Here is a 13,043-nt window from a genome sequence, read left to right as displayed (position 1 = left end):
CGTGAACCTCTTCCATTAAGGCGACTTGCACTCGAGCCGTCCCTGTATCTAAAAAGGATTGCGAGTCCATTAAAGTGGTCTTGTATTCACTCAAAGCATAAAGTCTTTAGTTTCCCAGATAACATCTATACCTTTTCGTCCGTGCCTTGACTTAACCGCGATAGAGATGGAAGCCTTCATTTGGTCTTGGTGCTTGGCCAAGTATTTTGAATTGCCTGCTTCTGGGAGTCACTACACTATGTGGTGCATGTCAACCTGGAGATAAATAAGTAAAAAAAAAAAAAAACAATAAAGACGAATTAGGCAGCCTGCCATACTGCCATGCTGGAAACTTAACACGCTGACAGGTCGACCTGCTCCACTAGCTTTCCCTCGGTAAGTAATTCTAGTGCATGTGCACTGACTCCCTCATCTTACACCAGATGAGTGAAGAGATGAAAGTGACCATCACTCGTTCCTGCTTGGTTCATTCATTCACTCATTTTCTACCGCTTATCCGAACTACCTCGGGTCACGGGGAGCCTGTGCCTATCTCAGGCGTCATCGGGCATCAAGGCAGGATACACCCTGGACGGAGTGCCAACCCATCACAGGGCGAACACACACACACTCATTCACGCACGCAATCACACACTACGGACAATTTTCCAGAGATGCCAATCAACCTACCATGCATGTCTTTGGACCGGGGGAGGAAACCGGAGTACCCGGAGGAAACCCCCGAGGCACGGGGAGAACATGCAAACTCCATACACACAAGGTGGAGGCGGGAATCGAACCCCCAACCCTGGAGGTGTGAGGCGAACGTGCTAACCACTAAGCCACCGTCACACACACACACACACACACACACACACACACACACACACACACACACACACACACACACACACACACACACACACACACACACACACACACACACACACACACACACACACACACACACACACACACACACACACACACCCGCTTTTAAAAGCGCTTTAGCTTTTTTTCACAGAAAACATTCATGTCAGTCTAATACAGACTAATGTCCCCTTGACATGGAGGTAAACAATGAGCAGAAATGAGTTCGGTGTTGATGTTTATTTTGTGACACAATCAAGTACAACATTTCACAGTTCTCTAACCAGACCTTCGATCTAGGCTTGGTGTGTCTCGGCATTGTGCTTCAAAGTAAAATCCGTATAGAAAAATAATATCAATTCTGCCTGAAGATATTTTCTTACTGTGTTAAATGTTTTTAGATTTTGTAAATTCCTATATTGTTTTTTGTCTTCGGGGTGCTTGGGGGAATGTAAGGTGAAGTTATATTTGCTTACTTACTTACTTTCTTGTTTGCTTTCTATTGCCCTGGAGAAGTAGCGATTTCCATTACAAAGAATTATTGACTTTTATACAGCCACCATTCTTTGATATATTGTGCCATAGGTATTTATACATGTGTGTATTTGTGTGTGTGTCTGTGTGTGTGTGTGTGTGTGTGCGTGTGTGTATAAATGAACCCATAGAGGCAGATCACAGGAAGAAATGTAATTCACTCTCTTCAGAACCTCTTCTTCTTCTCCTCTCTCTCTCTCTCTGTCTCTCTCTCTCTCTCTCTCTCTCTCTCTGCCTCTCTCTCTCTCTCTCTCTCTCTCTCTCTCTCTTTTCTATCCCACTCCCACTCTCCCCCACACACTCTTCGTTTCTTTCACTCCTTCATTCTCTAAGAGAGCACCCCTCCCTCCTCCTCTTCCCCACCCGTGATTTAAGATGCTGAAAGGGGCTCGGCCCCGAAGCAGATGGGAAAAGTTTTTTTGTGGACGGCGGGGTGGCGATAGGCTAATCTGAGTGGCATAAAGCCGGCCCTCTTTCAAATGCAGAGCAGGACGCTTTGATGAGCGAGGGATGAAAGTGACGAGAGAGGAGAGGACGACTGGAGGGGGAGAGCTGGCTCTTTGTCCCGGATGAGAAGGCATCTGCCGCCCTCTGGCCTGGACGAGACCCTGAAACAATGGCTGCCAGGGCCAGAGAGTGTCATCACACAACATGAAAAGAGTCCTTCCGCACTAGAGTGTGTGAGAGAAGCAACAAGTGTGTGTGTGTGTGTGTGTGTATGTGTGCGAGAGAGAGAGAGAGTAAAGGGAACTCTCTTAAATTCATGCTAAAGCTGAAAGCGCCACAGTGCGGCGTTGTTCGGGGGGGCAGCCAGCGGCGTGATTGATTTTTCCCTGTTGAGAAACAAATAAACTTGTTATTTTGTTGAAGGGAGGGCTATTGAGAATGATCTAAAGAGAGTTTGTGTGTGTGTGTGTGTGTGTGTGTGTGTGTAATCAGGGGCTGTGGGCACATTGCTGGGCCAGTGGGTAAACACAGGAGAATTTCATGGTGAGACAAGAGCGAGCTCCTGAAACAGGACCAACAAAAAGAAGAGAAGTAGAACTAATTGAAAGAAAAGCAGCACGCTGCCTTTGATCTCAGAGAAGACTCCCTGATGTTAGCACTTTGTTTTTTGGAGAGAGAGAGAGAGAGAGAGAGAGAGAGAGATGGGGGGGGGCTTTTGTTTCTAAGCTAAGCTTGGATTGAGAAAAGAAGTGCGAGAAATGAATACTGTTGAAATCTTAGGTCATTCCTTAGAATAAATATGAAAGGCGTAAAGTGAAAACTCGTTACTTTTGCTGTGATCGTGACTTTCGATTCCATCTCATTTTACTGCAGTCAACATGACAACAACAATCTGCAAATGCTTGAGCGTTACATAATCCGACGTGAGGATTAACTAATGAACAGCGTAAAAATAACTAGGATTTTACAAGTTGTGCTTCTAGAATTGAAAACACATTGTATCATCACGTCATATGCAACACATGGACACCATATTAGGTGACTGTTAAACACAAGTTAAGAGATGTGTACTTTATATTCATTTTTTTAGTTTCAGTGGCCGCTTTATCTTCATCAAGATTTAGGTGAATGAGATTCTCTTCAATTTGGGATTACGCCCAAGTATTTCCCTGAATACTAATATATAATTTTTCAACAACAAATTTTAAAATGACTTTGTAGTTCACATCTAAAAATGTCCATCATGAAAGTAACTTCCAAGCTCTTATACCCCTTTTCCACCAAAAAGAACCGGGTGCTGGTTCAGAGCTTGCACTGGTGCTGGTTCAAAGTTGGTTCCACTGGCGAACCTTCTAAGAACCGGTTTGACTTTCCACCGGCTAGAGCGCCATCACAGAGCCGAGTCTGACGTCACTGTATACGTGTCACGTTACACAGCAACGTTAGCGCAGCAGCGGCAAACACAAACACATCAACAATGGCGGATGTTGCTTTACTGTTAATGCTCATGGCTTTGTGAACCTACATTAACACCCAAACGCGGCGAATCCAACGTGTACGTGCAGCTCCATGTAATCTGTATAAACGGAGGTTGTTATCGAGAAAGTACATAACGTTATTTTATCATTAACACAGAAAAAAGTTAGCCTTAGCATGTAGCTACTTACTATCATGTGTGCTGATAATGTATCATATTGCGGTAAAGTAAAAGTGTATTAAACATTAGTATACTTAAGGTACATTATCGAACAGTAGCTCCGCCCACAGCCCCTGACGCAAGCGGTTCTTAAGTCTAGACCAGCAACATTTTGGTGCTACTTAAGAACCACTTTTCCTGGTTCAGAGCCGGTGCTTTGGCTGTCGAAAAAGAAAGAACTGGTTCTAAATTAGGCTCCAAACCAGCACTCAAACTGCCTCGGTGGAAAAAGGGGCAATGGTGTATCTGGGTTCTTGGTTCTGGCATCAGAACCAAATTTTCCTGACTCAGATCCTTGAGCTTTAAAAGTGCAGAACAGAAAAAGGTGACGTACCTTAGACATGCCATTTTACAATAAAATCTTCTGTTTTGGTCTCCGGTGTTTGATTGATTAAACACCTGTTGCTATAGAGACAGCTGATAATCTATGCATTTATAATCTATTTTACTTTATCATCTATCACTAGGTAACCATGTGCCAAATGTCGAGCTGCAGTGCTAAGTGGTGATGCCATTAAAATCAAAATTAAAACGTTGTTTCTATTGTAGCTCAACAAAAATAAGAAAACGTTGTTTGCTTTTTTAGCATAGAAGTAGCAAATACGCTACGTACGTTTATCATAACCTGTAATGGATGGCTCATGGACAATTACGATTTGAGTGTGAAGTGCTGCAGATTTTTACATTTACGGCATTTATCTAACACCCTTATACAGATTGACTTAAATTTTATATTTCAATTGACGCAACTGAGCAATTGAGTGTTAAGGGCCTTGCTCAGGGGCCCAACAGTGGGTGGACCTGGCTGGGATTTGAGCACACGACCTTCTGATCAGTAGTCCTACACCATAACCACTAAGCTACCACCTACCTACATGTTACAAATAGATTGTTCTCTGTAATTCATTCTATTCGTTTATTAACGCTTCACGTCTGTTGTAGGTGATCTTTGCCCTGAATCAGACGCTGCTTCAGCAGGAGAGTCTCCGGGCCGGGAGTCTGCAGGTCCCCTACACCACTGAGGATCTCATTAAGCACTACAACTGTGGTGATCTCAACTCCATCATATTCAACCACGACACTTCACAGGTACACACATGTAGCATCCACTACAAACCATCAGCACATGAACACCTGACGAAAAAAAGTAGAAGGTGAGATCACAGTAAAAAATATTTATTGCGCGAACCCCTCCCCCATTCCCCCATTTCAGGTGCCCAACTTCAACAACGTCACTCTGCCTCCTAGTGAACAGATCACAGCTCAGGAGATTGACAGCTACTTCCGTCAGGAGCTCATCTACAAGCGCAATGAGCGGATGGGCAAGAGGGTCAAAGCTCTGATGGAGGAGCATCCTGACAAGAGCTTTTTCTTCGCTTTCGGTGCAGGTCTGTATATTGATTTAGCGGTTCTGCCTTTCCAAAATCCAGTGTTCTTCTGGCAACTTTGATTGGTTGCTACTGAATGGGCTTTATTTTAGGATATAGTAGAGCCAACGGAAGGTCCAACTCACCTAAACTTTCACTTTTTACTAGGGCTGGTAAGCGATTAAAAATTTTAATCTAATTAATTACATGATGTGGCGATTAATTAAGCTAATTAAACGCATTTAATTGCACAAATATTAGTTGAGAATTTCCCCCAAAATGTCATTTAAAATGATTGTGTTTGAGGAAGATTGAACCAATATAACAAAAAGCAGTTTTTTTATTTAACACAAGCCAATCACTTAGGATCCATTAACCCCTTGTCTTCCACAATATTAACTGGCCTACAATCCATTGCAATCCATTTAGTTAGTGTTTCTGAGGACGACTTACTTAATTTGCTGCGATTTTCAGTTAGCGTGGTTTGGCGGAGATTGCCTGCAGCATCCGGGGTTGTGCTAACTGCAGAGCTCGCAATATGTTTTGAGTTCAGGTGGTATTTCATGCTAGAACTACTTCGATGGTATGCAAATTGCAGAGAACGCAAAGGACTTTGGTTTTATCAGTGGCTCCATTGGAAAGAGTTTTGAATTTAAATTTGCCCTTCAGAAAGCCAGGCAGATCTGTGTCGTTTGGCATCATGCTTGACTAACTCGCCACTACAGCTTATTGCAAGATGTGTAGTCGTTGGTACAGGTGTGGGGAGGGGCGGGGCGCGTTAAATGCGTTAAAAATATTAACCCGTTATTTTTTCTCATAATTAATTAATCTAATTAACGCATTAAATTACCAGCCCTACTTTTTACCAATTGTATCGTTTGGAAAGTTCATCAAACTGTAGTGGGGAAACTGTGCTTGGGATTAAGCTTACTGTTTATGGATCTTGGGCTTGATCTGTAGCAGCAGGAACAGCATGATCTATTCAGTACCACAATATATTTCCCAACTCTACAACTCTCATCGCCAGTTCAGCATGAGGTCGCCTGTAGATCATCGTCAGACCCAGAGCAAGCATTACATGAAACGAGCCCCAAATCTGATTATCGCTACTTAGAGCAAATGACTTAAATTCTTTTCATTGTAAGTGCTGCACTCGTGCAGGGAAGAGAGGGCCTAGGGTACCGGCGTTTATGTCCAAACGACTCTGATCTTCTATTGACCCACTACAGACAGCGAGTGGGGGACTAATAAACAGTAAAGTTGTTCTCTATGACCTGGTCCTGAGGGCAGAGTTTAACACAGCCGTCTTATAGACTTCAGCAATCTGTTTATTGCCATATCATTGCTTCATTTAACACCAAACTGGAAGCAGGGGAGTTTATAAAAGCCTGGAAGTGTGTGAACTTTGGAGAGTTCATGAAGGCAGTGGGAAGAAGACTGAAGTGGAGTGCAGTAGATTCCACTCTTGAGTAAACCAATGCTTGTCCTTCCAGTGCTCTTGGAAGGGTTCAATTTAGAACCCAAATGGCTTTCTTTTGGTGGTTGCCCTGGGGAACACAGAATCATATAGTGTTTTCCTAACAGGTAAAGCCCCTATAGGAAGGTATGAGCCCTTAAGTGTTCAAAAAAAACGTTGAGAAACCCTACGCTTTATTGCAAAGTTGCCAAGTGTAAAAGGCCACAGTGCTTTTAAAGTTCATCAGTGTATTTCCCGTAGGTGTTAAACTCCAGCTCTCCCAAAGTATGACTTCACTTTTACTGTTAATGATAGTGTGTAAATGCTATAAAGTGCAGGTTCAACAGTGTGAGATCTTCATATTCCCTTGGAGAAAGATGAAGTCATTGGAGTAGTTTTCAAGTACTATTGGCTGAAGTTAGTAGAACAGGTTAGTTGGACAGACACATTGGCATTGTGCCACTCAAATACTAACCTTTTAGTGAGCGGGCACAGTAACTCTAATCAGCAACAAATGGTAACCTTACCAATAAAGCAGTTCTTCCTTCATCTTCTTAAAGATGGCTTTGGACCTTGAAGCAAAATTTTTATGCAGTTTTATAGCCTAATCTTCTAAACTGGCATCTGGGGCTGTCCTTAGCCCATTTACCAAGACACTTTCTATTTTTTTTTTTTTTTTGTGAGACATGCTCATTTAAAATCCTGGGATTTGAACTCACAACCTACTGATCAGAAGGTTGTGAGTTCAAATCCCAGGATCACCAAACTGCTACTGCTGGGTTCCAAGGGACTTAAGCCTAAACTGCTTAGTTGCACAGAAAAGGAGATTTGTTGCTGAGTCACGTACATGTAAATGCTCGCAATTTACAAAAAAAAAAATACTGTGATCTTATAAACTAGGGATGTGAACCTAAATGCTAAACATGTAGCAAGATGGCATCTGAAATCAGCGGTAAGTATTGGCCTTATCAGTAAGCAGTTGAGGATGGGACTGCAAACCAGAAACTGGAATATGGGGTTAAATATTGCTCCTGTTTTGCTTTAGAATTGGATTGATTTTTTTTTTAAATAATTAGTATGGATATAGGGGGCACGGTGGCTTAGTGGTTAGCACGTTCGCCTCACACCTCCAGGGTTGGGGGTTCGATTCCCACCTCCACCTTGTGTGTGTGGAGTTTGCATGTTCTCCCCGTGTCTCGGGGGTTTCCTCTGGGTACTCCGGTTTCCTCCCCCGGTCCAAAGACATGCATGGTAGGTTGATTGGCATCTCTGGAAAATTGTCCATAGTGTGTGATTGCGTGAGTGAATGAGAGTGTGTGTGTGTGTGCCCTGTGATGGGTTGGCACTCCGTCCAGGGTGTATCCTGCCTTGATGCCCGATGACGCCTGAGATAGGCACAGGCTCCCCGTGACCCGAGGTAGTTCGGATAAGCGGTAGAAAATGAGTGAGAGTAGTATGGATATAAAAAGTCACGATCTTAAATTATTTTTTTTTAAAGAAGTTGCTTCCAAGGAGGATAAATCACTGGCCAAGTATTGGATCATGGGGCAAGGATCCTGACATTAGTTCCTGGTGAATTGCAAAGAAAAATGTAAACAAAGCAAAAATCTGTTGTTTTTTCCCATGGACTTTCCCTCTTTTCAAATTCAGCCAGCCATCCAGCTTAGGCTCATGAAGCATTTGTTTACCTCTTCAGAAAAATGTGATAAGATAAGGATTAAAAAACCCACAAGACAAGGCCGTGTTTACATGTGCCAGGTGTAAGACAATGTGGAACGCATGGCTGATGATGTTAGCGGTTTGAATTCCAACTTAACGAAGCACCCATCAATAGGCTAGATTGCTGATTAGAAAGACCTGAAAGGAATCTGACCATCAAGTCTAGAATATCAGCCTTCCATGCTGTGTACATAGGCAACAGCTAACAAACGTCGGGCTCGTCCAAATGAATCTTGTCAGCCGGAGAATATTGTTAGCACCTCTTTACTGAAACAGTTAGGGCTCTTTGTTGCATTACTTGGGCTGTTGACACCTAAGATAAGGAGAGTGTCATGTCCAGACATGATTGGATTTTTAGCTGGAGGTCTAAGTTGTGTTTAAGTTGGTGTACATTGATTCCGTATTGCTTTTAAACTTAAACTATGACCCGTAGTTGTCACTGAAACATTAAACTAGCATTTGTTAAGCCGTTTACTTTGGGTGAAACAACCCAATTAGTGTTTAAAGAAAGGATTATCTGAACTGTAGATGACTTCTCAAGCAACCAGACTGGCCCTTTTCAGTCAGATATGCTCTGATTACTGAGATAATGTGATTAGTAACAGGAAGATAAGCAAACACAATGCTAGTTAATAGACAACAAGTGACTAATTCAGTTCAGTCACACCAGTTTATGTGTAGGGAAAAAAAAAAGGAGAACGGATGGAACGAAATAGATGGAGCGAGTAGCTGAATTATAGGAAGAAATGTATGAGGTGAAAAAATGAGGATATAAAGCTGACTTACATTTTGTGTATTTAAATTCAAGAAATTGGACATTCGCTCATATTCACTGGTGATGATTAACAGCTTAATGAGTTGAAACAAATGAGGGATCCGTTATCAAACACCCAAAAATCCAGATAGCACTAGAACTTGTCAGCTAGCTAGATAGGAGAATGAATATTTTTGCAATTGTGTAGTCTTATTAACCCAAATTTACTGCCTGTGTAAACTTCAGACATCTTTCAGTGGCTTTCAGTGGACAGATTTCCAAAAATTAATTCTATGCCATTTTATAGTGTTTTTCTAGAGTGAGTACAAGCAGCTCACTGCTACTAAAAGTACCCATTTTGTGTGTGTGTGTGTGTGTGTGTGTGTGAACAGTCTGCTGACCTACAGGAAGTGTGTGAGTGAAAGCAGAGACAGGGCTAATAGGGCAGTCCTTAACAAGGACTCTGATTCATGACCCGGTCCTGTGGGGATTGCTTTACAAGGTTCTGAGTGCAGAGAGGTGAGGGAAAGTGATCTCAACCCCAATCACCCGAAGCCCCAAAACCTGACCCCGTCTTTATCGGTTCTAATGTTATGCATATGATAAGTGACAAGTCAAACCGAGTGTACATGTTAGCAGGCGAGGGTTAGTTATTTTGTGACTTCTCCGAAGAACTTAGGACTCTGCATTTAATCAAACAAACTCAGAGCTTTAGAACAGATCAACACAACAAACTTAGGACTCAAACTATTTGTCCAGTTAATACAGAATTTCACGAATAATGAATTATCTCAGAACACTGCAACTCATCAAACTAGATTTGTAAAGTTCGTCGCAACAAACTTTGATGTTGGCTTTTTGGAGGCGAGAGGACGTAAGGGTCAGTGTTACTTTTGGAAGCAAGTAGACAGAAAGCTAGGGTGCCAAAACATTTGGAGGTAAGTGGAGATGAGCATGTGATGTCATCCGAATATTCCTGAGGAAATTCCCCTCATTGTTCTGAGTGTTTTGATATGTCACATGTCCATGTTGTAAAAAGTTTTTTGATTTTGCATATATTGGGGGCGGGGCTGCAGGACAACCGAAAGGCCAATCGGTACACCAGTTTAAACCTTTGTTCAGAGTATCACCCTAAAGGAGCTGGTCGAGTTTGGTGTAGATAGTTCGAGAGCTTGCCGAGTTATAAACCTCCAAAGTTTATAATGGGAGTCTATGGGAAAAAAGGCCAATTTGAGACCCGGTACCGGAAGTACCGGTACTTAGATCGCTTAGAAAAGTAATAGCAACAAACTTCAGAACAGGGTCTACAACATATCCGAATTTGGTGCATGTGGCTCGAAAGCCCTAGGAGGAGTTATTCTTGATAAAGTTTTGTCTAAGCTTAAATAGGAAAACAGAATGTTGGCTTCTACAAAGCGACATAATGAACACAAAAATTCACAAAACGCCCAAAAAGTTCTGAAATTCAGCTGCTGAGCTCAGAACTTCATGATTCATCCAATTCTTCCCTACTCCCTACTCATCCAATGAACTTCGCTTAGACATTCACTCACTCACTCATTTTCTACCGCTTATCCGAACTACCTCAGGTCACGGGGAGCCTGTGCCTATCTCAGGTGTCATCGGCCATCAAGGCAGGATACACCCTGGACGGAGTGCCAACCCATCACAGGGCACACACACACACTCTCATTCACTCACACAATCACACACTATGGACAATTTTCCAGAGATGCCAATCAACCTAGCATGCATGTCTTTGGACTGGGGGAGGAAACCGGAGTACCCGGAGGAAACCCCCGAGGCACGGGGAGAACATGCAAACTCCACACACACAAGGTGGAGGCGGGAATCGAACCCCCAACCCTTAAGGTGTGAGGCGAACATGCTAACCACTAAGCCACCGGCTTAGACATTCAGAACTTCCCAAATCATCCATTGATAAACTAACAATATGTCCAGGTGGCATGAATATCAGCAAGTTCTTTCAGACATTCATTGTCACGTTCTGACACGTATCTTAAAAAGCTGTATTTTAATAGTAAGGAAATCATGTTTACAACAAAAGCGAATGTTTACTGCACTACAAATATTCTGAATGGTGGTTCCATGAAATATGGTGTTTGTTGTCTTACTCAGAGCTATTTGCACACCAAGGAATTTCTGTCATGATTCTTTCTGAGGATGGTCAGCGGAAACCCAAAAACCAATGTGGTCATTTTCTCTTTCAGTCACTTTTTCATCTCTGTTCCTGTCTCACCATTCTGTAGTAAAGGAATCTGTGGAATGTCAGTGGAAATTAGTATAGATCAGTGTTACTCATTGCGCGGCTCGCGAGCCTCCTGCGGCTCGCCAAGCTTTAATATGCGGCTCGCATGGAAGTAAATAATACGATGATACGATCATGTGGTTAAAATTTATTTTTCATTTAAATAACATTAAAAACAATCAGGGAAGCATAGAAAAACGAATGTGCTCTATTACAAATAATAATATATATTTATATATATTATTCGACTCGTCACTGACTCACTGCGTTCTGCGCGATAGCCAGTTTTTGGCGGCCTGTCAGAAGCTAGTTTGTGTTTCATGCTAGTTAACAACTTGTGTTTACTGTACACACACGGACTAAAAAATGGATCGATTTCTTATCAAACAATCCTGCGCACAAAATGAACAGCAACAAAGCAATGTGACAGTGACAAAAGAGGTAACTGATGGGGAGCATGCGTCATCCGCAACTCGAGTAATCATTGTATTGCAATATCGTACATTGTATTTAAACAGATAAGCTATTTAAGACTGAATAACGCGGCATACTTTGCGGTGAAAGTGGCTCTCCTATTGACTTTGTCCTATCAGTGTGGCTCACATGAAAAAAATAGTGAAGACCACTGGTATAGAGTGATGTTTAAGTTATACAGCGTGTGTACTAAACTGGGCTGAAGTACAGGTTACAGGTCGCAACCCTGATTTCAGATAGATGAAAGATAATCGTGTAGAAGGACCTTGTTGTGTATCTGGATTAGGATCATGCCGTGACCTGTAGCTGGTCAAATGAACAAAGTGGCTTCTCTGCCATGACAGGGCTGTGTGTAACGTTAACTATAAACCTTGAGAAGAAAGAACCAAGAATGTTTGCAAAAGTAAGTCAAATTTAGTTCGAAAATCGTCTCATTTTGTGAAACAAATCAATGAATCAATGAAAGAATCTGAATTCTTTATTTATTTATTTTTTTTTTATACCTGTATTATTCAACTAAAATAAACTTTTGCCAGAACAGTTTTGTTCATACAAATAATGACAGAAAGGAGAAAAGGCGATTTTTTGCTTATTTTTCTTCAGGAAATTTAAATGTTTAAGATAGATACGGAAGCGTATTGCATTCACTTGAGGAAAAAAAATCTACTCTGTTTTTCTGAATTAACGACTTAATTATCCCGAAATTATGAGATCATTTTTCAGGAAAAAAATTTTTTTGCTCTGTTTTTCTGAGCAAATCGAGCAAATCGGCTACCGTGAAGCATTACCATATCGGTTCAACTGATCCTGGAGAAACACAGCAACGTCAAGCAGAGCAGAATGTTCTTTTCGTCTGAACACTAAAATAAACAGTAAAGTAAAATAAAACCGGATTAAATTTGAAAGGCGGGACGTGTTTACTTCCATGCAATCCACATTAAGTCGTTCATTCAGAAAAACAGAGCAAAAAACTTTTTATTCATGAAAAATTATCTCATAATTTTGAGATACTGTAATTAAGTCGTTAATTCAGAAAAACAGAGCAAAAAAAATTTTTTCCTGAAAAATTATCTCATAATTTTGAGATAATTAAGTCGTTAATTCAGAAAAACAGAGTAGATTTTTTTCCTCAAGTGAATGCAATACGCTTCCGTAGATAGACAACTAAAACCTTTTCTAACTTTTTCCATACAAAAAAAAAACCAACTTTCTAAGTATTTCAATAGCTAGATTTCAATTTAATTTGTGGTTCTACACTTCACCTTTGTTTAAAATGATTTTTATCTTTATTTTATATTTGTAAATGTAATCTGACTGGGAGTCCAACAGCACTTTAATCAAAGACTGCCCTTGAATAAAAAAAAACGGCTAAAAAATTGTCAGATATTTTATTCTTTTATAGCACCAGGTCTTTTGTATAGTCTTGGTTACGTGTGCGATTTTAAAAATGGAGTCATATTGAAAGATTTTGCAGCAGA

General features: G+C 41.3%; 1 protein-coding gene across 1 annotated transcript in view; it reads left to right on the top strand.

Moving 5' to 3' along the window:
• Positions 1–13,043, top strand: part of trabd2a (TraB domain containing 2A) — a 60,130-nt gene that overhangs the window by 21,091 nt on the left and 25,996 nt on the right. Inside the window, exons 3-4 of the mRNA XM_060863679.1 lie at positions 4,469–4,615; positions 4,740–4,914. Of these exons, the coding sequence (XP_060719662.1) occupies positions 4,469–4,615; positions 4,740–4,914 (322 nt within the window). The remainder of the gene's footprint in view (positions 1–4,468; positions 4,616–4,739; positions 4,915–13,043) is intronic.

Source organism: Tachysurus vachellii, chromosome 26 (assembly GCF_030014155.1).
Source record: "Tachysurus vachellii isolate PV-2020 chromosome 26, HZAU_Pvac_v1, whole genome shotgun sequence".
In the NCBI taxonomy this organism is placed as follows: domain Eukaryota; kingdom Metazoa; phylum Chordata; class Actinopteri; order Siluriformes; family Bagridae; genus Tachysurus; species Tachysurus vachellii.
The sequence above is the reverse complement of the archived record's forward strand: the minus strand, read 5'-3'. Positions and strand labels throughout refer to the sequence as shown.